We start from the raw sequence: 22,607 nt of genomic DNA, 5'->3' as shown, positions 1-22,607 counted from the left end.
CATGGCGTTTTGGTCAGAAAAGATGCTTGATATGATTTCAATTCTCTTAAATTTACTGAGGCTTGATTTGTGACCCAGGATGTGATCTATCCTGGAGAATATTCCATGCACACTTGAGAAGAAAGTGTAATCTGCTGTTTTTGGATGGAATGTCCTATAAATATCAATTAAATCTATCTGGTCTATTGTGTCATTTAAAGCTTCTGTTTCCTTATTTATTTTCATTTTGGATGATCTGTCCATTGGTGTAAGTGAGGTGTTAAAGTCCCCCACTATTATTGTGTTACTCTCAATTTCCTCTTTTAGAGCTGTTAGCAGTTGCCTTATGTATTGAGGTGCTCCTGTGTCGGGTGCATAAATATTTATAATTGTTATATCTTCTTTTTGGATTGATTCGCTGATCATTACATAGTGTCCTTCCTTGTCTCTTGTAACCTTATTTTAAAGTCTATTTTATCTGATATGAGCATTGCCACTCCAGCTTTTTTTGATTTCCATTTTCATGGAATATCTTTTTTCATCCCCTCACTTCCAGTCTTAATTTTTCTTTGTCTTTAATTTTTGCCAATTTGATTACTATGTGTCTCAGCATGTTTCTCCTTGGCTTTATCTTGCTGCGCTTGCTGCGCTTCCTGGACTTGCGTGGCTATTTCCTGTATCATCTGGTACATAGCCCTCTGCCTTTTCATCTTGTCTATCTTTCTGTGAATGTGGTTTTTGTTCCACAGGCTGCAGGATTGTAGTTCTTCTTGCTTTTGCTGTCTGCCCTCTGGTGGATGAGGCTATCTAAGAGATCTTGTGTTAGTTTCATGATGGGAGGGAATGGTGGTGAGTAGAGCTGACTGTTGCTCTGGTGGGCAGAGTTCAGTAAAAACTTTAATCTCCTTGACTGTTGATGGGTGGGGCTGGGTTCCCTCCCTGTTGATTGTTTGGCCTGAGGCAACCCAACACTGGAGCCTACCTGGGCTCTTTGTTGGGGCTAATGACAGACTCTGGGAGGGCTCACGCCAAGGAGTACTTCCCAGAACTTCTGCTGCCAGTGTCCTTGTCCTCACAGTGAGGCACAGCAACCCCCACCTCTGCAGGTGACCCTCCAACACTAGCAGGTAGGTCTGGTTCAGTCTCCTATGGGGTCACTGCTCCTTCCCCTGGGTCCCAATGCACACACTACTTTGTGTGTGCCCTCCAAGAGTGGAGTTTCTGTTTCCCCCAGTCCTGTCAAAGTCCTGCAATCAAATTCCGATAGGCTTCAAAGTCTGATTTTCTAGGAATTCCTCCTCCCGTTGCCGGACCCCCAGGTTGGGAAGCCTGACGTGGGGCTCAGAACCTTCACTCCAGTGGGTGGACTTCTGTGGTATAAGTGTTCTCCAGTCTGTGAGTCACCCGCCAAGCAGTTATGGGATTTGATTTTACTGTGATTGCGCCCCTCCTACCGTCTCATTGTGGCTTCTCCTTTGTCTTTGGATGTGGGGTATCTTTTTTGGTGAGCTCCAGTGTCTTCCTGTCGATGACTGTCCAGCAGCTACTTGTGATTCTGTTGTTCTCACAAGAGGGAGTGAGAGCACATCCTTCTACTCCGCCATGTTGGTTCCTCTCGCCGGGAATTATTAATTACAACAGTAACTACCATTCATTAAGAACCTAAGTCCCTTATAACTGTAAAAAAGAAAAAAAAAAAGAACCTAAGTCCCAAACATTGTGTTTGGATACTTTTTTTTTTTTTGGCCATGCCAGGTCAGTTGCTGCACGCGGGATCTTAGTCGTGGCATGCATGTGGGATCTAGTTCCCAGACCAGGGATCGAACTTAGGTCCCCTGCATTGGGAGCATGGAGTCTTACCCACTGGACCACCAGGCAAGTCCCATACTTTTTAATGTATCAGTTAATTTGATATTCATAATTATATGAGTAAATGACATGAGCCCATTCCAGAGCTAAAGGAAATAGGACTCAGAACTGAATAGATGAGTTGCCTGAAGTCACAAAGCTAGTAAGTGGCAGAATCCAGATTTGAATTCCATTTGATTTTTGGTCTGTTCTTGTCTCTACCCCACACTGCCTCTTTAATGCTACTACTCCATTTTTCAGATTTTACGTGGAAATGTCGATGTTTTGCTTTTTGGTGAGTCTCAGGACAGAAAAAATCAGACCCCAGGACTCAACCAATATTCTACTTTTCCATCAAGGCAAGGGCACCATCTAGTGGCCACACTTTGCCACCAATACAGTCAAAGAAAGTAGAGGGGAAGGAAATGGTTTTCCTCCACTGGTTTTACATGTCCTTGCATCAGGTTGGAGCGTCTGCACTGACTCTTCTAGTCAAGAAGAACAGGAGCCCAGGGACTTCCCTGGTGGTCCAGTGGTTAACACTCCGCACTTCCACTGCAGGGGGCACGGGTTTGATCCCTGGTCGGGGAACTAAGATCCCTCATGCAGCATGGTACGACCAAAAAAAAACAGAAGAAGAGGAGCCTGGTAACATTATGGACTGTACACGGTTTTGGAATGAGACAGACCCAAGTTCAATCCCAGATTCACCATTTACTAACTGTGTGACTTTGGTAAGTTACTAAATGTAACTTGAGTCTCAGTCTCCTCATTCGTCAAATGAAATAACACCGTTAGCCTGAGAGGATTGCATGGGAATGTCAATGAAAATCAGCCAGCACAGTAACTGATCCAAAGAGCTTCCTCAATAACTGCTGGTTCCTCTTCCTAATCTTCTTTCATGTAGCCTAAAACCACATGGGTATTTTGCTTTTTTTTTTTCAAATAAAACACATCCATACCACTGGCTCATGCTGTGTTTAACATAACTTCCATACTTCTTTTGTATGTAAACTATAGTAGAGGCAAATTCCCCAAAATGTATTCCTTATTTTTATAAACACATGAAATCAACAATAAGCATTTTTTGAGAACCTACTTACAGTGTACCAGGCACGTATGACAGTGAATGGGAACTCACTATTGACTGGGGAAAACAGACTACTTAACGTGTAATACCATGTAAAAGTACTATCATGGATATAATTGACAAATGGAAGAGAAGCAAATCTGCTAGAAGGATGTGGATCAGGAACGCTTCATGAAGAAACACCTTTTGAAAAGTCTCTTAAAGATGAGCTCACCAAATAAGGGCACAGAACATTCCTGACATAAGAAAAATATATGTCAGAAGCAATGAGGAAACATGAAGAAGTACAGGGTGATTGGAACACAGGATGGGATGTATGAAGAGGCGGGGAGAGATCTGTGGTACAGGTCAATGACAGCTCTTTAAGCTCATCTGGAATCTAGATGATAGGTGCATTGTCTATCACCACCACTGTCATCATCGTCATCACCATCCACAGCAGTTATCATATATTGGATATACACTATGTGCCAAACTCTGTACATGCATAATTGCTAAACCTCACAACGCTGCAAGTTATATGTTATTTTCATAGAGGTTAAGAAATTTGCCCAAAGGCACAGAGTCAGTAAGGAGTGTAAGCTGAGTGAGATTCAGCTCCAGGTCTCTCTGATTCTACTACACTAGTGGTCCCAATCTTGGCTGTACAACACAATCACCTGGAGAATCTGTTTAAAAATAAGGGTTTCAGACCCAGTTCTAAAACAGTATATCTCTAGAGAGTGGGACTTGGGAACCTATATTGCAAACAAACTCTCCAGATATTTCCTAAATAGGAAACCAAATGGCAGTTCTGCTTCTTGAAACTACCACAGAACCTCTTAAAACACACACACACACACACACACACACACACACACACACACACACACACACGAACACTACTAATTTACAGCTTCCATCTATGTGTCAAGTGCCTAATCCTCACAAAATTCTGCAAGGGTATTATAATCCCCACTTTAAAGGAGAGAAAAGTCAAGCTCAGGAGGCTTACAGATAGCTTCCCTCTTCCAGTCAACAAAGCAAGGAGCAAAAATAAGATTCAAACACAGGTATGTCTAGTTCTTCTTTGTCATGCTGTGTGGTAGAATTCTAAAATACCCACCCCCCAAATGACCCTTGCCCCTGTATTCTCTCCTCCCCTTTTAGTGTGAGTGGAAACTGTGAATATGATGAAATGTTACTGCAGTGATTATGTACAGGATGAGTAATCACTGAAGTGATTACATGGCAAAAAGATTATCTGGTGGGTGTAACCTATTCTAATCATGTGAGGTCTTTTAAAAGCGGAGTGTTTTCTGCAGCTGGTAGCATAAGTGAAAAGTCAGAGAGGTTTAAAGCACTAGAAGGATTCTATGCACCATGCTGACTTGAAGATGGAGGGGCCACATGACAAGGAATATGTGCAGCCTCTAGAAGTTGAGAGCAGATCTCAAGCTGACAGCCAGCAAGAAAATGAGGACCTCAGTCCTGTAACCACAAGGAACTGAATTCTGCCAACAACCTGAATGAGCCTAGGAGCAGATTCTCGCCTTGGAGTCTTCCTCAGAGTCTCCAGATAAGAGCCCAGCCTGGCCAATATCTTGATTTCAACAAGGAGAGAATCTTTCTGAGATGTCCGATCTACAGAACTGTAGATAATAAATGGTGGGAGTTTTTTAATTGTGGTAAAGTACACATAACATAAAATTTACCATTTTAACAGTTTTCAGTGTTCAGCTTAGTACTGCTAAATACATTCGCATTGTCGTGCAGCCACCCTAACCATCCATCTCCAGAAGTTTTTCATCTTCTCAAACTGAAATTCTGTACCCATTAAACAAGAAATCCCTAATCCTTCTTGCCTCAGCCCCTGAAAACCACCATTCTACTTTCTGTTTCCATGAATTTGACAACTCTAGGTACCTCATATATGTAGAATCAAACAATGTTTGTCTTTTTGTGACTGGCTTATTTCACACAGCACAACGTCCTTAGAGTTCATCCATGTTGTAGCATGTGTCAGAATTTCCTTCCTCCTTTTTAAGACTAAACAGTATTCCACTGTATGTATATACCACATTTTGTTTATCCATTTATCCATCATATAGACACTGGGCTGCTTCCACCTCTCGGCTATTGTGAGTAACACTTCAAAGAAAAGCACATGTGTATACAAATATCAGTTCAAGGCTGTGCTTTCAATTCTTTTGGATATATAGATATATATATGAGTATTGTTTTAAGTCAATTCATTATCTTGAACATTGAGTAAGTAAAAGGAAATGATCGAGCATTTATTTATCCTGTCTATTTGAACTGTACCACTGGGTAATTAAATAATAGATGAAGAGAAATGTTTCCTTATATAATTATTTCTGATAAAAATTAAAACAAAATGATAAAATATCATAATTTTGCAACCCCCAAATGGATCTAGCTACTGAGCATCAATAGTTGGTAATATCTGGGAGTTCCCTGGTGGCCTAGTGGTTAGGACTCGGTGCTTTCACTGCCATGGCCCAGGTTCAATCCCTGGTTGGGGAACTGAGATCCTGCAAGTTGTGTGACGCAGCCGGAAAAAAAAAAAAAGTTGCTAATATCAATAAAGAGCAAAAACCAGACATCATGTGTCTACTGATAAAAGAACACAACACTGCCTATAGTCTTGCCAAAGGGATCAAACCTAAGTCTGATCCAGTCTCTGGATCCACCTGCCAATTTGCAAGAAAAGCAGAGACAGAGGAACACGCTGAATTGCACCAGTATGCAATCAATAAAATCTACATTATGGAAAGCTCCTACAGGTCAAAGGGTCTGGATTCTTCAATACATAACTGCAAACAAAAGATATCGAGTTTTTTTAAATGGGTAATATAAAATATAGAATTTAGGAAAGCAAATCCAAGAAGTGATTCCTATAAAAGAACAATGGTTACTATAAGAGACAGGGAGGTGGCTGTAATTTGAATGGGGCACATAGAGAGCCTTCCGAGGTAACTGGTCAAATTCTATTTCTTAACCTAGATGGTAGTCACAAGGGTTAATAATTAATTAAGCTATATTTAAAAGAAAAAAAATAGCACATTAAATGTAACAATGAGACAGCGGCCCACATCCAGATTGAATTCGACTGAAGAGCTGTCTCGCTGCAGCTCTGCCAAAGTCTCACCATTGAGTCTATCTCAAGCCAAGAAAGCAGTTCATACCAGACTGAGGGGTGACTGAGGTCAATGGCAAGTGGTTAGAAAAGCAATTAAACCAAGAAGGCAAAAGCAAAACCAAAGGAATGGAAAAAAAACAGTAAACAGTATAATAAGCTGAATTTTCAAAAATCTTTATGCTATCACATATACAACATCTGTTCAAAACAAGCCTGTCTCATTTCCATCCTGTAAATTCACCATACTTACTCCTATCTCAGTGCCAAAATTTTTCCATTAGAATTTGGTTTTTTTCTCAGTTATTTCCCATTTTTACCAATTAACTACTGCTAATAAAGGCAATCGTATGTTTACCAAATATTTACATTTACATCTTCAAAAGTAAGGGTGCAGAAAAAAGATGGTAGAAAGAAAGCAACAGGAGCTTGAAAGAAGAAAAGGTCACTAAAAGCTGATTTACCAAGTTATGATAGAGGTAGGCCCTTCTTTAGATACAATGGAGTACTAGAAATTATATCCCCAAGCCTGCATTCTTTCTTGTCTTTAGCTATTTGGACCACGGTGGAAATTGAACAGGCAATTGAAAGCAGCCTGAAGCTATAGGCCTGCACTGTCCAATAACGTAGCCCCTAGCTACATGTGCCTACAGGCCACCTGAAGTACAACTAATCTGAACAAAGATGTGCCATAAGTGCAAAAGACATAGTGGATTCCAAAGACTTAGTATGAAAAAAAGAATGTAAAATATCTCATTAATAATTTTTGTATTGATTACCTGTTTAAATAATATTCTGGATATACTGGCATAAACAAAATATATTATTAAAATTAATTTCACCTGCTTTTTAAATGTGATTACTACAAAAATTTTAAATTATGTATATGTGGCTCACATTATATTTCTATTGGACATCACTGCTACAAAAACCATTATTAAATAGTGTTGAACAGGAAGAACTAAGCAGCTGAAAGTCGGGATTTTTCAGTTTTTTTCTACTGTTTGTGCTATTGCCAACACTACAACTCATTTAATTTCCAGCCCCTGTCCCTGGGTATAAAATAGAGGTTAAAAAAATCAGTAGGTGCATTAAGTCATGGATACAACATTAAATCATGGGCCAAAGGAACTGAGTTCTAGTCCTGGTTCTGGAGTTACCCTGGAGAAGTTCTTTTTTTTTCTCTGAGCCTTAGTTGCCTGCCCTAACAATTAAGTAAAGGAGCGAAACTAAATTTAGACTCCCATTAATCTGTCAAAATATTTTTTTTCTTTCTGTCAGAATTGGTTATCATAAAAATGAATAAATACTCACTCTGAGTCTAACACATCCTCTGCGAGAGCCTCTCATCATTTTGTCCTTGGACTAAAAGAAAAACAAAAACATTCAATGAATAAAAGATAAACAGACTGTTTTTAAAATCATCTAGGGATAAAGAGACAACATTTATAGTAATATTCCTCCCTTCTCCCCATCCCCACCCCACATCACCCCACCATCACTTAAAGATAGGAATTGGGAGGTTTAAAATGTTTTTAGTCTATACAAATAAAACTAATCACAGAATTTTATGTGTACCTTAAATGTAACATATATTACACTGTATTTTCATTCCTCCTTCATAGCCCTGAACTCTCAACTAAAATATGTTTCTCATATTTTAGTAAGTTTGAGAGTCACCTGGAAGGCGACAAATTACCTGGGGATTTAAGAATCACTCCCAGATGATTCTGACTCAAGCAAACACAAGACCACGTTTTGAGAAACACTGCTTTAACTTTATCTCCTTGCAACTCCCCAAATGGGTCACATTTTTTGCCTCTGAGATTTCTCATCCAATGTTCCTCAGCTTGGAATATCCTTGACCCTGATTTTCTGCCTTGCCAACTGTCATTCATCAAGTGCCCTACCTCCGTCTGATTTGAATTTCCATCCCTGGACTCCCAGAGTCTCCTGTGTGTTCCCTTGTTGTGGCATGCACCATCTTGTGCTATGATAGCTAGTTACTTGTCTGACTCACCCACAGACTGCACATTCCTTAAGGGATAGAAACTGTATCTGACTTGTTTCAGAACAATGTCTGGCATACATTAGGTAATAAAAAAATATTTATTGATAAAATGTTGCTTCTCCTTTATGTTTCCCTTACTAGACTGAGCCAAGCAAAGGCTATGTTCTGCATAATAAGCCCCATGTTGACATTCAGTAAATATTCCTAGAATTAACTTAGTCATGTGTAATAAAATAAAGTAAAACCTCAAATAACTAAAGTTTTTAAAATATTTAATACCTCAACAACTGGTATTTTTCTGTACTCCACTATGTGACAAAGTAAAACAAGCCAATATCCTGGGGTTATGTTTTTTTGCTTGTTTGCTCGTTTTTAATCTTTTGGCCGTGCCACACAGCATGCGGGATCTCAGTTCCTCGACCAGGGATCAAACCTGGGCCTTCAGTGGTGAGAGCTTGGAGTTCTAACCACTGCACCACCAGGGAATTCCCTGGGGTTATGTTTTAAAGAAAACTGTCCCACTTTAAATCATAGATGCCCTACATCCATTGTACTGAGCCATAAGCAAACTTCCAGCTATAAGATAACTAAGTTCTGGGGATTTAATGTACAGCATGGTGACTATAGTTAACAATATGTACTGTATACTTGAAAGAGGCTGAGTGAGTAGATCTTAAGAGTTCTCACTACAAAAAAAAAAAGGTAACTATGACAGGTGATGATGGATGTGTTAATTAACCTTATTGTGGTAATCATTTCACAATATATATGTATATCAAATCATCACACTATACACCTTAAACTTAAACAATGTTATATGTCAATTATACCTCAATAAAGCTGGAAAAAATAAATTCAATCTTTCTTGGAGCTATCTGCATGTCTGTACACAAAGATCTGCCTTACCCTTCTCATTGCAGTACATGCTGTTAACATAGCCTATGTCATTGTTTTCACTGATTCTTAGCTTATCAATGTAACAATATTACAATGATAAATCAAAGTGAACTCTCTTCAAAAAAGAAAAAAATAAAACAAAAAAGCAAATACTGAGATATAGAAATTCATGTTCAGAAATTATTATTGAAGTACTGAAGACAGTCTTCTTACTTACATATATAAAGAGGACTCATACATTTTATAAAACATTCTCAACATCAAGCAGGGTTGAAAAGAGTTCTTTACTAACAATATAGTTGATAAAAACACAGTTAACAAAAATATTCCCTAAGCATTTAATAGCCCTTTTACCATACCATACACTTATCTTCCCTCCAAAAGTGTCAAGGCAATACAGAAAAATAATAATTAGGTTTGAAAATACCCAATGAGAGTTAGAATACAATTCAAACAAGGTATGAAACATCCTTGACCCTCTTCCATTTTTAAAAATAATATTACAGTAAATAGAAAAAGAGTAAGACAGGGTTATAAGTTAGAAAACATTGAAGGAGATAAGTGAAAATAATTAAAGCAAGTATAACTAGGAAACAATCAGACAAATCAAGAATGTGGGATATCCTATAAAATAACTGGCCTAGACTATTTTTAAATGTCCAAAAAAAAAGACTAGCATATAAACGACTGTAATATAGAGCAAAAATAAATTATGTGCATAGAGGCACAAAGTGCTATGAACTACAGAAGGCTCCCTGCCATGGAAAAAAGATGGGGAAAGGCAACACTGAAGTGACCAGGTCTCAAGGTTCAATCTGGGACTAAAAAAAAGGATTCTGATAAGAGAGGGAAGGTAGGAAAAAGAAGGCATTCCAAGCCAAGGGAACAACATTAGCAAAAGCACAGGTATGGAAAACTTTACACATGAGGTCTTCATAGAAGAGTAGACTGATAGCTCAAGCACAGTGTGTGGAGAGGAAGGTGGAGAGAATGGAGAGATGAGGCTGAAAAGGAGGTATGGGGACCAGGTCTTGGAGGGTCAGAAAAAAACAGTGAGAAGTTAAGGAAATTAAACTTTATTCAATAGTTAATGGAGAGCTACTGAAGGTTTATGAACATTCTCAGTGGTGTGTTATAGAAAAATAACACTGTCAAATATGAGGACTTGGGGGAAAGGGATGATGGTGACATTAATGATATAGCAAAAGCAGCAGCAGCAGATTCTCACTCATTGATACCCTCTATGTCAGTGGTCCCCAACCTTTTTGGCACCAGGCACCGGTTTCATGAAAGACAATTTTTCCACGGATCGGGGGTGGGAGAGGATGGTTTCGAGATGATTCAAGCACATTACATTTATTGTGTACTTTATTTTTTAATAAATTTATTTATTTGGCTGCATTGGGTCTTCATTGCTGCGCATGGGCTTCCTCTAGTTGCGGTGAGCGGGGGCTACTCTTCATTGCGGTGCACGGGCTTCTCATTGTGGTGGCTTCTCCTGTTGCGGAGCATGGGTTCTAGGTGCACGGGCTTCAGTAGTTCTGGCTTGCGGGCTCTAGAGTGCAGGCTCAGTAGCTGTGGCACATGGGCTTAAGTTGCTCTGCAGCATGTGGGATCTTCCCGGACCAGGGATTGAACCTGTGTCTCCTGCATTGGCAGGTGGATTGTTAACCACTGCACCACCAGGGAAGTCCCTATTTCTATTATTATTACATTGTAATATATAATGAAATAATTATACAACTCACCATAATGCAGAATCAGTGGGAGCCCTGAGCTTGTTTTCACTTGCCACTCACTGATACACTGATAGGGTTTTGATATGAGTCTGCAAGCAACTAATTTATTATGGTCTCTGTGCAGTCAAACCTCTCTGCTAATGATAATCTGTATTTGCAGCCGCTCCCCAGTGCTAGCATCACCACCTCAGCTCCACCTCAGATCATCAGGCATTAGATTCTCATAAGGAGCACACAACCTAGATCTCTCGCATGTGCAGTTCACAGTAGGGTTCGCGCTCCTATGAGAATCTAATGCCACCACTGATCGGACAGGAGGCGGAGCTCAGGCGGTAATGTGAGTGATGGGGGAGCAGCTGGAAATACAGATGAAGCTTCACTCACTCGCCCGCCGCTTACCTCCTGCTGTGCAGCCTGGTTCCTAACAGGCCACGGTCAGGTACCAGTCCGTGACCTGGCGGTTGAGGACCCCCTGCTCTATGTGATATGCACTTTATACACAGTAAGCCTCACAAGACCTTGCATGGTAAGAGTTATGCACATATTATAAATGCAAGTGACACCAGAGAGATCAAGTAAATTACCCAGTTAAATTACACATGTAAAATGTAGCAGAGTTGACCCAGCAGGTACAATTTGGAATGGCTGCCCTGCAAATCATTCTCCCAGACCATACCTGCGCTCTGCTAGCCTCAAATCCTCCTCCTCTTCCACAATGACACAGAGCCCTCGCCCTCATTTTCTCCCCACTCAGCTCCAATGTGGGGCCAAAGGGAAGCTGGTGTGACTAAGTCCCCCAGGCACAGTGAGTGCTGAGGAGGGGTTATCTGACCAAGCTGGTCGATCACAGAACCCACAACCCCAGGGACAAGGAAGGATAGAACCGGGGGCTTCCCTGGTGGGGAAGAGAGTCCTCCTGCCGATGCAGGGTACATGGGTTCGTGCCCCAGTCTGGGAAGATCCCATATGCCGCGGAGCAGCTGGGCCCGTGAGCCATGGCCACTGAGCCTGCACATCCGGAGCCTGTGCTCCACAACGGGAGAGGCCACAACAGTGAGAGGCCCGCGTACCGCAAAAAAAAAAGGATGGATAGAATCCTTCCACAGGGAGTTTTTCTACTGGGGCTGAGCTGATAGGGAAGAGCTCTTTCCTATCTGTTCTTGAAGCTGTGAGGTACAGTTGCCACAGGTCTTGTGCCCTCTACATGAAGGAAGCAATAATTAAAGCATACACGCTGAGAGGAGGAGAGAGGAGAGGCAGAGAGTCCTAGCTGCAAGCGATCTCCAGATACACCCTGATCTGAGGCAAACCTGCCTAAGCCAATGCTATTCACTGAATAGCAAGGGGTTTTGTTTGGGGTTTTTTGTTTTGTTTTGTATTTTCCTGCTGTTGTTGCTGTCTGTTTGTTTTTTAATGAATATTGGTACTGATGAGGGAAACGTAGGGCCAACATAACCCCAACTCCAGCAATCTTCCTACCAGGAGCTGTGCTACCAATGTTCTCAAACCTACTAACAAATGTACTTTTTAGCAACTTGGCACAAACATGCCACCAGCCACAAGGTCCACCACCTTAAGAAAGGATCACTCACAAAACAGATGCTAAAATCTTTTCAGCTAGATTAGAAAACAGAATCCCCCATGAAGCAGAGAGATACAGGGGTGATGTGTTCTACTCCTAAGGGGCTCCAGAATTTAAAAAGATTGTTGAATTTGGTGGTCGGGTTTGTTGGTTTCTTATATCTTATTAATGCAAGGTCAGTGGCTTCTGTTACAACAAGACATGCAATCAAAAATTATTTATAATAATCCTTATGCTAATCCTAATGCTAACCCCAAGGTATTGATTCAGATTAAGTTTGTATTGAAGTTTCAAAGTAAATTACCACAAATATATTGTTGCCTGTAACAGGCTTGTCCCCTGATATCCATTCTCCTCTTCTTCCTTTCAGTAACATATCCTCCACCCAAAGTTTTAACTGAACACATGGCTCCCCTGCCAGTTATTACATTTTCAGCCTCCCTTTCAGTTACGTATAGGTCAGTGTGCTGTGAACAGAAGCAATGTGCAACAGATTGTGCCTTTCAGAGGAAACTTCTTGAAAAGACATTCTCTTTTCAAGGGTACATGGAACATTCTCCAGAACTGACCACATGTTAAGCCATAAAACAAGTTTCAGGAAATTTAAACAATGGAAATAATACAAAGTATGTTCTTTGACCAAAATGGATTAACTGTAGAGCTCAAAAACAGAAGGAAATTTGGGAAATTCACAAATAGGTGGAAATTAAATGACACTCCTGAACGACCAATAGTTCAAAGAAAAAATAACAAGGGAAATTTGAAAATACTTGAGATGAATGAAAATGAAAACACAATTTACCAAAACATAAAGAATACAGTGGGATAGGGAGGAGGGGAGGGAGGCTCAAGAGGGAGGAGATATGGGGACATGTGTATGCATATGGCTGATTTGCTTTGTTGTGCAACAGAAACTAACACAGTATTGTGAAGCAATTATACTCCAATAAAGATCTATTAAAAAAAAAGAATACAATGAAAGCAATTCTTAGAAGGAAATTTATAACTATAAATGTCTAAACTAAAAAATAAAGATCTCAAATCAATAGCCTAATCTTTTACCTTAAGAAATTACACAGGGTTTTCCTGGTGGCACAGTGGTTGAGAATCCGCCTGCCGATGCAGGGGACACGGGTTCATGCCCCGGTCTGGGAAGATCCCACATGCCGCAGAGCGGCTGGGCCCGTAGGCCGTGGCCGCTGAGCCTGTGCGTCTGGAGCCTGGGCTCCACAATGGGAGAGGCCACAGCAGTGAGAGGCCTGTGTACCGCAAAAAAAAAAAAAAAAAAAAAAAATTACACAAAGTAGTGCAACTAAACCTAAGGCAAGCAGAAAAAAGGAAATAATAGAAATTAGAGCAGAAATGAAATTAGAAAATGAAAAAACAACAGAGAAAAAACAATAAAAATCAAAAGTTGTTTCACTGCAAATATCAACAAAATGCACAAACGTTAACTAGACTAACCAAGAAAAAAAGGGGACTCATATTACTGAAATCAGGAATGAAAGAGACAACATTATTACCAACTTTACAAAACAAAAAGTATTCTAAATGAATACAATGAACAACAAATTAGATAACCTAGAAGAAATGGACAAATTCCAAGAAAGACACAAGCTGTCGAAACTGATTAAAGAAGAAATAGAAAATACAACTAAACCTTTAAGTAAAGAATTTGAATTAGTAATCAAAAAACTTCTCACAAAGAAAAGCCTAAGCCTAGGCTTCACTGGTAAATTCTATCAAATGTTTAAAGAATTAATACCTAGGAATAAATTTAACTAAGGAGGTGAAAGGCCTGTACTCTGGAAATTATAAGAAGTCAATGAATCTTACCCAGCACCAGGAAAAATCTCCTAGGTCCCTGCTATTGAAAGGTCCAGGGCGGCAAGCAGCCTCACCCAGGAGTTTGTGAGAAATGCAGAATCTGAGGCCTCACCCCAGACCCCCAGAGTCTGAATCTGCATTTTAATAAGATCCCCAAGTATTTCTCTGTGCAAATTAAAGTTTGAGAAGAACTTGCACTGGATTACCCCTTGCTTCTTTTATTTACAACATCAAATAGCACTGAATTTCACACCACTTAATGGGAGTTTCCCTCTAGCAAATAGCTACACACTAAAATCTCCTTAATTGTGACACTTGAGCAACAACAAATCATAATATTAATTAAAATAATAACACATTCTAAAAAAAAAAAGAAGTCAACAAAGGAAATTGAAGACATTACAAATAAATGAAAAGATGTCCCATGTTTATGGGTTAGAAGAATTAATATTGTTAAAATATCCATACTAACCAAAGCAATCTACAGATTTAATGCGATCCCTATGAAAATATCCATGACATTTTTCAGAGAACTAGAATAAATAATACTAAAATTTGTATGGAACCACAAAAGACCCCAAATAGCTAAAGCATCTTGAGAAAAAAGAACAATGCTGGAGGTATCATGTTGCCTGGCTTCAGACTATACTACAAAGCTACAGTAATCAAAACAGTATGGTACTGGCACAAAAACAGACATATAGATCAATGGAACAAAATAGAGAGCCCAAAAATAAACCCTTGCACATATGGTCAATTAACCTATAATAAAGGAGGCAAGAATATACAATGGGGAAAAGACAATCTCTTCAGTTAAATGATGTTGGGAAAACTGGACAGCTACATTCTAAAAAAATGAATTAGGGGCTTCCCTGGTGGCGCAGTGGTTGAGAGTCTGCCTGCCGATGCAGGGGACACGGACTTGTGCCACGGTCCGGGAAGATCCCACATGCCACGGAGCAGCTGGGCCCGTGAGCCATAGCCGCTGAGCCTGCCCGACAGGAGCCTGTGCTCCGCAACGGGAGAGGCCACAACAGTGAGAGGCCCACGTACCGCAAAAAAAACAAAAAAATTAATTAGAACATTTCTCACACTATACACAAAAATAAACTCAAAATGGATTAAAGACCTAAATGTAAGACCAGAAACCATAAAACTCCTAGAAGAAAACATAGGCAGTACACTCTTTGATACAGGTCTTAACAATATTTTTTTGGAACTGTCTCCTTAGGCAAGGGAAACAAAAGCAAAAATAAACAAATGGGACTTAATCAAACTTAAAAGCTTTTGCACAGCAAAGGAGACCATCAACAAAACAAAAAGGCAACCTACTGAATGGGAGAAGATATTTTCACAGGAACCCTAGTACACTGTTGGTGGGAATGTAAATTGGTACAACCATGGAAAACAGTACAGAGTTTCCTCAAAAAATTAAAATAGAACTACCATATGATCTAGCAATTCCACTCCTGAGCATATACCTGAAGAAAATGAAAAAAATTAATTCAAAAAGATAGATTGTATTTCTATACCCTTGGAACAAGCTATCTGAAAAAAATTAACAAAATAATTCCATCTATAATATTACCAAAAAGAATAAAAATACTTAGTAATAAACCTAATTTTTGAAAGTACAAGACTTGTCCACTGAAACTACAAAACATTGTTGAAAGAGATTAAAGATCTAAATACATGGAAAGACATTTTGTGTTCATGGATTGGTGGGCTACTATTGTCAATACAACGGCAATACTCTCCAAATTGATCTACAGATTTAATATAACCCCTTTCAAAATCCCAGTAGGGTCTCTTAATTGTCACACTCTGGATATATTTTATTACTTTAGCTGAACTTCTGTGTACCACATATAAAAAATCTTCTGAAGGGAAGGCTACATAAGTAATTTAAATTAAGGATAGCTCAAAATATTCTCCATTGAGGCTTCTGAGGCTATAGATATACCCATGTGAACTCTCTCATTTATTTTTTAACTTTATTTATTTATTTTAATTTATTTTATTTATTTTTCTTTTCTTTTTTTATGGCTGCACGGCATGTGGGATCTTAGTTCCCTGACCAGGGATCAAACCCACACCCCCTGCATTGAAGCACAGGGTCTTAACCACTAGACTGCCAGGGAAGTCCCTGAACTCTTTCATTTAAATGTACAAAATTATTTCAATCCCCCAACATGGTTTACAAAAATTTTTAAAGGAAGTACAATTTTTAGAAGAAATTATTTTTTTAAAAGTATATCCAGACATGTAACTTATCCTACAGATAGTACAATTTAATGAAATAACATGGACTGTGGAGTGAGAGAGAGAAGATTTTGAATTCCAGCCCTGCCAACTTGCTGGTAGTGTGACCTTGGCCAAATCACTAAAATTTCCTGAGCCGTAGTTTCCTCATTTGTAAATCTGGGTATTACTCTCACGGGATCATTGCAGGTACTGAGTTAATATAAGTAAATCACTTAGCATAGGACCTGCTGTATAAAAGGCACAAGGGGGGCTTCCCTGGTGGCACAGTGGTTGAGAATCTGCCTGCCAATGCAGGGGACACAGGTTCGAGCCCTGGTGTGGGAAGATCCCATATGCCATGGAGCAACTAGGCCCGTGAGCCACAACTACTGAGCCTGTGCGTCTGGAGCCTGTGCTCTGCAACAGGAGAGGCCGCGATAGTGAGAGGCCCACGCACCGCGATAAAGAGTGGCCCCCGCTTGCCGCAACTAGAGAAAGCCCTCACATAGAAACGAAGACCCAACACAGCCAAAAATAAATATAAAAATAAATTAATTAATTAAAAAAAAAAGGCACAAGGTCCACGTCCCTTCCTTGCTTCTACCTTAAATATAGCAAACAGAGATCTGCAATCATTTTCTCTAAATGTAAGCTAACTTTACTCCCATCAGGCCACACTTTCTTTCAGACATGTCTCAGTTCCCTCTACACATATACATAGACCCCAAACTGCTTTAGTAATAAAACATAGACAGCCTACAAAAAGACAAATAACAAAGTAAAACAAAAACATATATTTTCGCTACTTCATGCTCACACACTTCCTCTGTGAACCCTCTTTCAACCCAGCTCATATGCTGAGGTACAATTTACTGCATGCTCAATTTTTATAACTGCATTTAAAAATATTACATAAAACAATTAGAGAGCAATAATAATCTCTAATAATGGTATATAAGCACTAAATCAAATTCAACACCAAGGTAACCTCTTAATTGTATCTTAATTATAACTACTTAACAGTATCTCCAACAGGATATAAACTTACATTAAAGATTAGTTCAGTATATTCCTAGCATACACTAAGTACTCAAAAGTATTTTAAATTAACAAATTAACTCACAAAATCTAGCTTGGTGCTGGTATATAGTGCCATAATGAAAACCTGTTTAACTGTTAATATACTGTGCATTTCCTCTGCTTAACAAAGCAAATGCATCTGGAAAAGTTGTGCACAAATATGTTCAAAATTCATTAGGGAAGATTAGTTTGCCATTTAAACTAATTCTACAATCCTTTTATAAAGCAAAGAATGCCTCCCCAAACGTGTATGTAAAGACACTTAAATTTTTATTTGAATGTTAATTTTACTTTAATAAACTAAATCTTTATTAAAGATGAAGCAAGAGTCTCATCTGACTTGCTCTGAATCTCTCATAGCTAAAAGGGAAGTTTCCTTCTTCTGAACTTTTTAATACATAGCACCCCATCTTACCTTTCTTAAGGCACATATTACTTCTATCTTATATGAAAATAATGTATGTGCATGCTTCATCACTTCTCTTAGAGAGCAGGGTTTCTGATTCATCCATGTGTCCTCTTCTACCCAACACCCCTGCTATACCTTTGCAAAGAATAAACAATAAATTGATGGTAGAAGACAAGCGGACGATGAATGTGGACAAATGTCAAAATGGTCTCCTTCCTTTTAACATGAAGGTAATACTGCTTCAGTATTGAGTCACACGTTAGTTCATTCCCAAAAGTACATGAGGTTGCGCTTCTAGCTAGTGTTGCTCCTTGGACCATGCACTCCTGGAACACCTAGCAGGGGCTCAACCTGCTAGGCAAAGCTAACCTAAAGATTGAAATCACAAGAGGCTGGCTCTAGGGTGTAGAATGGACAGGAAAAGGACAGGAGGAAATTTTGCAGGATGACAGCAATGCTCTATCTTTTGATTGATACTGGTAACAAGGGTGTAAACAAATGTCAAAACTCATCTAAATGTATACTTGAAATCTGTGGGGTTTTTTATTGGGTATAATTATATCTCAATAAAAGTAAATAAATAAATAGTACTTGCCAGAATTCCACAAAGATACACTGTTTACAACAACAACTACAAAATAGGAAATGACAGCAATAACACCCATTCCTGTAGTCTCCTTTCTATTTGGGAGAGCACAGACTCCTTAAGCCATCTTGATAGTATTTAATGTACCAGAGAGCCTTCACTAGTTAATGCCTTGTGGGCACTCAATAGCCCAAAATGTCATCATGCTACTGGAAAGCTACACCACCAGAAACACTGAGGATTCACAAACCCACAATAATGGAGGAATTTTCCCTATCATTCATAGGGATAGATAACTTCCTCATCTTCCCCTCCCCATTACAGAGGGCCTCATTCGAGCAGCAGTATACTACAGATAGAGCCTTAGGAAAATATATTGAATCAGTATACAAGGGGACAGTGATATTTGGGGTCTCTCCAAGATCCTGGAAGATGGCTGCCTTCCTTCAAAGAAACCAGACATGTATCAGAACAGAGATATATACAAGATCATCTTTAAGAGCTGGAACAGCCTAGAGGTAATTATACTAATTATGACTAATTATACTAAGTATCAGAAAGTATTAAAAGTAATAGAACTACAGTAGGAAGGCCAGAACCCGAACCAGAAAGCCAGAATAGAAGTTTTGCTGATCAACAGATTAGACCTGTTTGGTTCTTGTAATAGGTATGTCTCTAACACAGAGATACTGCATCTTGATATCAATGTCTGATTAAATAGCTATACTATAATATATAACTCCCTTTAGTCTGCTTCTGCTTATAAATTTGGCATCCCATATAGCTTGCTTTCAGAGACTATATGTACTAATGCACTAATGAGATAGCCTAAATATGCAGTCTCCTTAACAGTTATATATCTTGTTATGAATAAATTTGAAAATTAGCTTATATAATAGTTACCACAATGTACATTTAGTGAATATTATTATATGTCAAACACTGTCATAAACTTTAGCTTTTTGTTAATATTTACTGAGCACTTATATGCCAGACACTGTGCTAGTGCTTTAAATATAATATTAATTAATTCTCACATCAATCTTATGATATAGGTTCTTTTATTATATCCATTTTGTAATTGAGAAAATAAAGGCTCAGAAAGTTTTATGTAACCTGCCCATGGACTCACATATAATAAGTGGGATAGAGAGGATTCCCATCCAGGTCTGACTCTAAACGCCATGCATTCTACCAGTTACTATAGATCTGGTTAATTTAAGTTTTCTTTCCAAGATTTTCTGAGCCACAAAGGCTGAGTGTCAAATCAGTGATCCTTCTGAACTCAACAGTATAACTGCCACCCTACAAATCCTCGCAGCAATACTTCAGACGATGGTACCCCTGCCTTCTGAACTATTGCTGGCATGTAAACCCCTACGTCATTAGATAACAGATACAGGTCCACATCTCTTATCTGAGACTTTCAGATCAAATGTGTTTTGAAATTCACAATTTTTGAAAAGTAATATACATATAGTACATAAACTGTGTCACACCTGCAGTGGAGTCTGAAGTATTAAGCATTTAATTAATTTCACAATTCAGCAAACTACTATTTAGGTAGTACAACATATATTTACACTAAGTATGACAGAGATTATAAATAGCCATACAGTTCAAGACAGGCTTTACTTCCAAATGAGAATATAATAAATTTAGAAAAAAAACTTCTGGAATTCAGAGACTGAGGGATTTCAGAATTATGGGTAAAGGACTGTAGACCTGTATTTTGATCTAGTGAAATCTTACATTGTAAAGTCCCAGGTCTCTCACTATTTCTTAAAAAGGACAATTTTATCTTCAAATCAGAATTTCAGGCCAGTAGAAAGAGAACCACTTTCACAGGGTTTAATTAAGCACAGCTATGATGGCAGGGATTGCGCATCCTTTCTAAGAAAAAGTTAAATATTAAATACTAACTAGTAGTCTAAGTGCTACAAATTACTTAAGGTATGTTAATATATATTGGACCTCAATATATATTTCCTATGTTTGTTTAGTTTTTCAAATACTGCCCAAAATACTAAATAGTGATTAATGTTATTTCACAAAAAAGTGATTGAAAGAAATGATGGGGGTGTGTTAAACTCCAGGTGGTTTATGCTGTATATTAGTACTTCTCTCACCAAACTGTGCAGTGATAATCCATTATCATTCAACTCCACTTTTCTATTAAAAATTGCCAAGGTTTCTCCTTATTTGGAAAAGACTAAGTCAGGGCCCAAGATAATAAGATAATGGAAAGATGAACAGCATGAAAAGCACTACGAAGATGGGAACATTTGTATAATGCAAAATTTTTTTAACATCTTTATTGGAGTATAATTGCTTTACATTGTTGTCTTAGCTTCTGCTGTATAACAAAGTGAATCAGCTATACATATACATATATACCCATATCCCCTCCCTCTTGCATCTCCCTCCCACCCTCCCTATCTCACCCCGCTAGGTGGTCACAAAGCACCGAGCTGATGTCCCTGTGCTATGCAGCTGCTTCCCACTAGTTATCTCTTTTACATTTGGTAGTGTATATACGTCCATGCCACGCTCTCACTTCGTCCCAGCTTACCCTTCCCCCTCCCCGTGTCCTCAAGTCCATTCTCTACGCCTGCATCTTTATTCCTGTCCTGCCTGTAGGTTCTTCAGAACCACTTTTTTGTTGTTGTTAGATTCCATATATATGTGTTAGCATACGGTATATGTTTTTCTCTTTCTGACTTACTTCACTCTGTATGACAGACTCTAGGTCCATCCACCTCACTACAAATAGCTCAATTCATTTCTTTTTATGGCTGAGTAATATTCCATTGTATATATGTGCCACATCTTCTTTATCATTTCATCTGTTAATGGACACTTAGGTTGCTTCCGTGTCCTGGCTATTGTAAATAGTACTGCAATGAACACTGCAGTACATGTCTCTTTTTGAATTATGGTTTTCTCAGGGTATATGCCCAGTAATGGGATTGCTGGGTCATATGGTAGTTCTATTGTTAGTTTCTAAAGGAACCTCCATACTGTTCTCCATAGTGGCTGTATCAATTTACATTCCCACCAACAGTGCAAGAGGGTTCCATTTTCTCCACACCCTCTCCAGCATTTATTGTTTGTAGATATTTTTGGTGAAATGCAAATTCTTTGTGTTGTTCTTGTATTGCCAGAACAATAGCCAGAACCATGGATTTTTGAAGTCTTAGTCCTAATTCTAAAACTCATCCTTCAGGTCCCAAATTAGAATGAGGCTATGCTCCAAAAGCTCCTTGTTCAAATTTAGGGTTTAGAACCCAGAACAAATTTTTGCAAAGAAACCGTTAAAAATGGTTCCCAGGTTAGCTAGGAAAAGCACTCAAAATACAGCATGTGAATATCAAAAGATATGGGGAAAGTTGTTATAAATTCAAACATTGCCTAAGAAATTATTTTCTTAAAGAATTTCTCTTAGATGTTGGTGCTCAAGGGAAAGCAGGATTATGAGCAAGAATAAGGAAATAGGTCAAGAATTCAAGAACTATGCCAAAGGGCTTAAGAAACTTTCAAGGACTTGAGAAGTCAATGATCTGCAATAGACATACTTTACTTTTATAATCAAGAGGGAAAAAAACACTTTTTAAAAAGGCAATTTAAAAACACTCATTTTTTTTTTTTTACATCTTTATTGGAGTATAATTGCTTTACAATTCTGTGTTAGTTTCTGCTTTGTAACAAAGTGAATCAGTTATATATATACATATGTTCCCATATCTCTTCCCTCTTGCATCTCCCTCCCTCCCACCCTCCCTATCCCACCCCTCCAGGCGGTCACAAAGCACCGAGATGATCTCCCTGTGCTATGCAGCTGCCTCCCACCAGCTATCTACCTTACGTTTGGTAGTGTATATATGTCCATGCCTCTCTCTTGCTTTGTCACGGCTTACCCTTCCCCCTCCCCATATCCTCAAGTCCATTCTCTAGTAGGTCTGTGTCTTTATTCCTGTCTTACCCCTAGGTTCTTCATGACATTTTTTTTCTTAAATTTCTTATATATGTGTTAGCATACGGTATTTGTCTTTCTCTTTCTGACTTACTTCACTCTGTATGACAGACTCTAGGTCTATCCACCTCATTACAAACAGCTCAATTTCGTTTCTTTTTATGGCTGAGTAATATTCCATTGTATATATGTGCCACATCTTT

At 38.8% G+C, this 22,607-nt stretch overlaps 1 protein-coding gene across 4 annotated transcripts in view; it reads right to left on the bottom strand.

The window, feature by feature from the left end:
• OSBPL9 (oxysterol binding protein like 9) overlaps positions 1-22,607 on the bottom strand; it is a 165,619-nt gene that overhangs the window by 128,463 nt on the left and 14,549 nt on the right. For all 4 annotated transcript variants that reach the window (XM_024739330.1, XM_024739328.1, XM_024739329.1 and 1 more), the window contains exon 2: positions 7,371-7,421. In XM_024739330.1, coding sequence (XP_024595098.1) covers positions 7,371-7,421 — 51 coding nt within the window. The remainder of the gene's footprint in view (positions 1-7,370; positions 7,422-22,607) is intronic.

This window comes from Neophocaena asiaeorientalis, unplaced genomic scaffold, assembly GCF_003031525.2.
Source record: "Neophocaena asiaeorientalis asiaeorientalis breed wild unplaced genomic scaffold, Neophocaena_asiaeorientalis_V1.1 scaffold138, whole genome shotgun sequence".
Classification (NCBI taxonomy): domain Eukaryota; kingdom Metazoa; phylum Chordata; class Mammalia; order Artiodactyla; family Phocoenidae; genus Neophocaena; species Neophocaena asiaeorientalis.
This window is presented reverse-complemented; position numbering and strand designations above follow the sequence as displayed.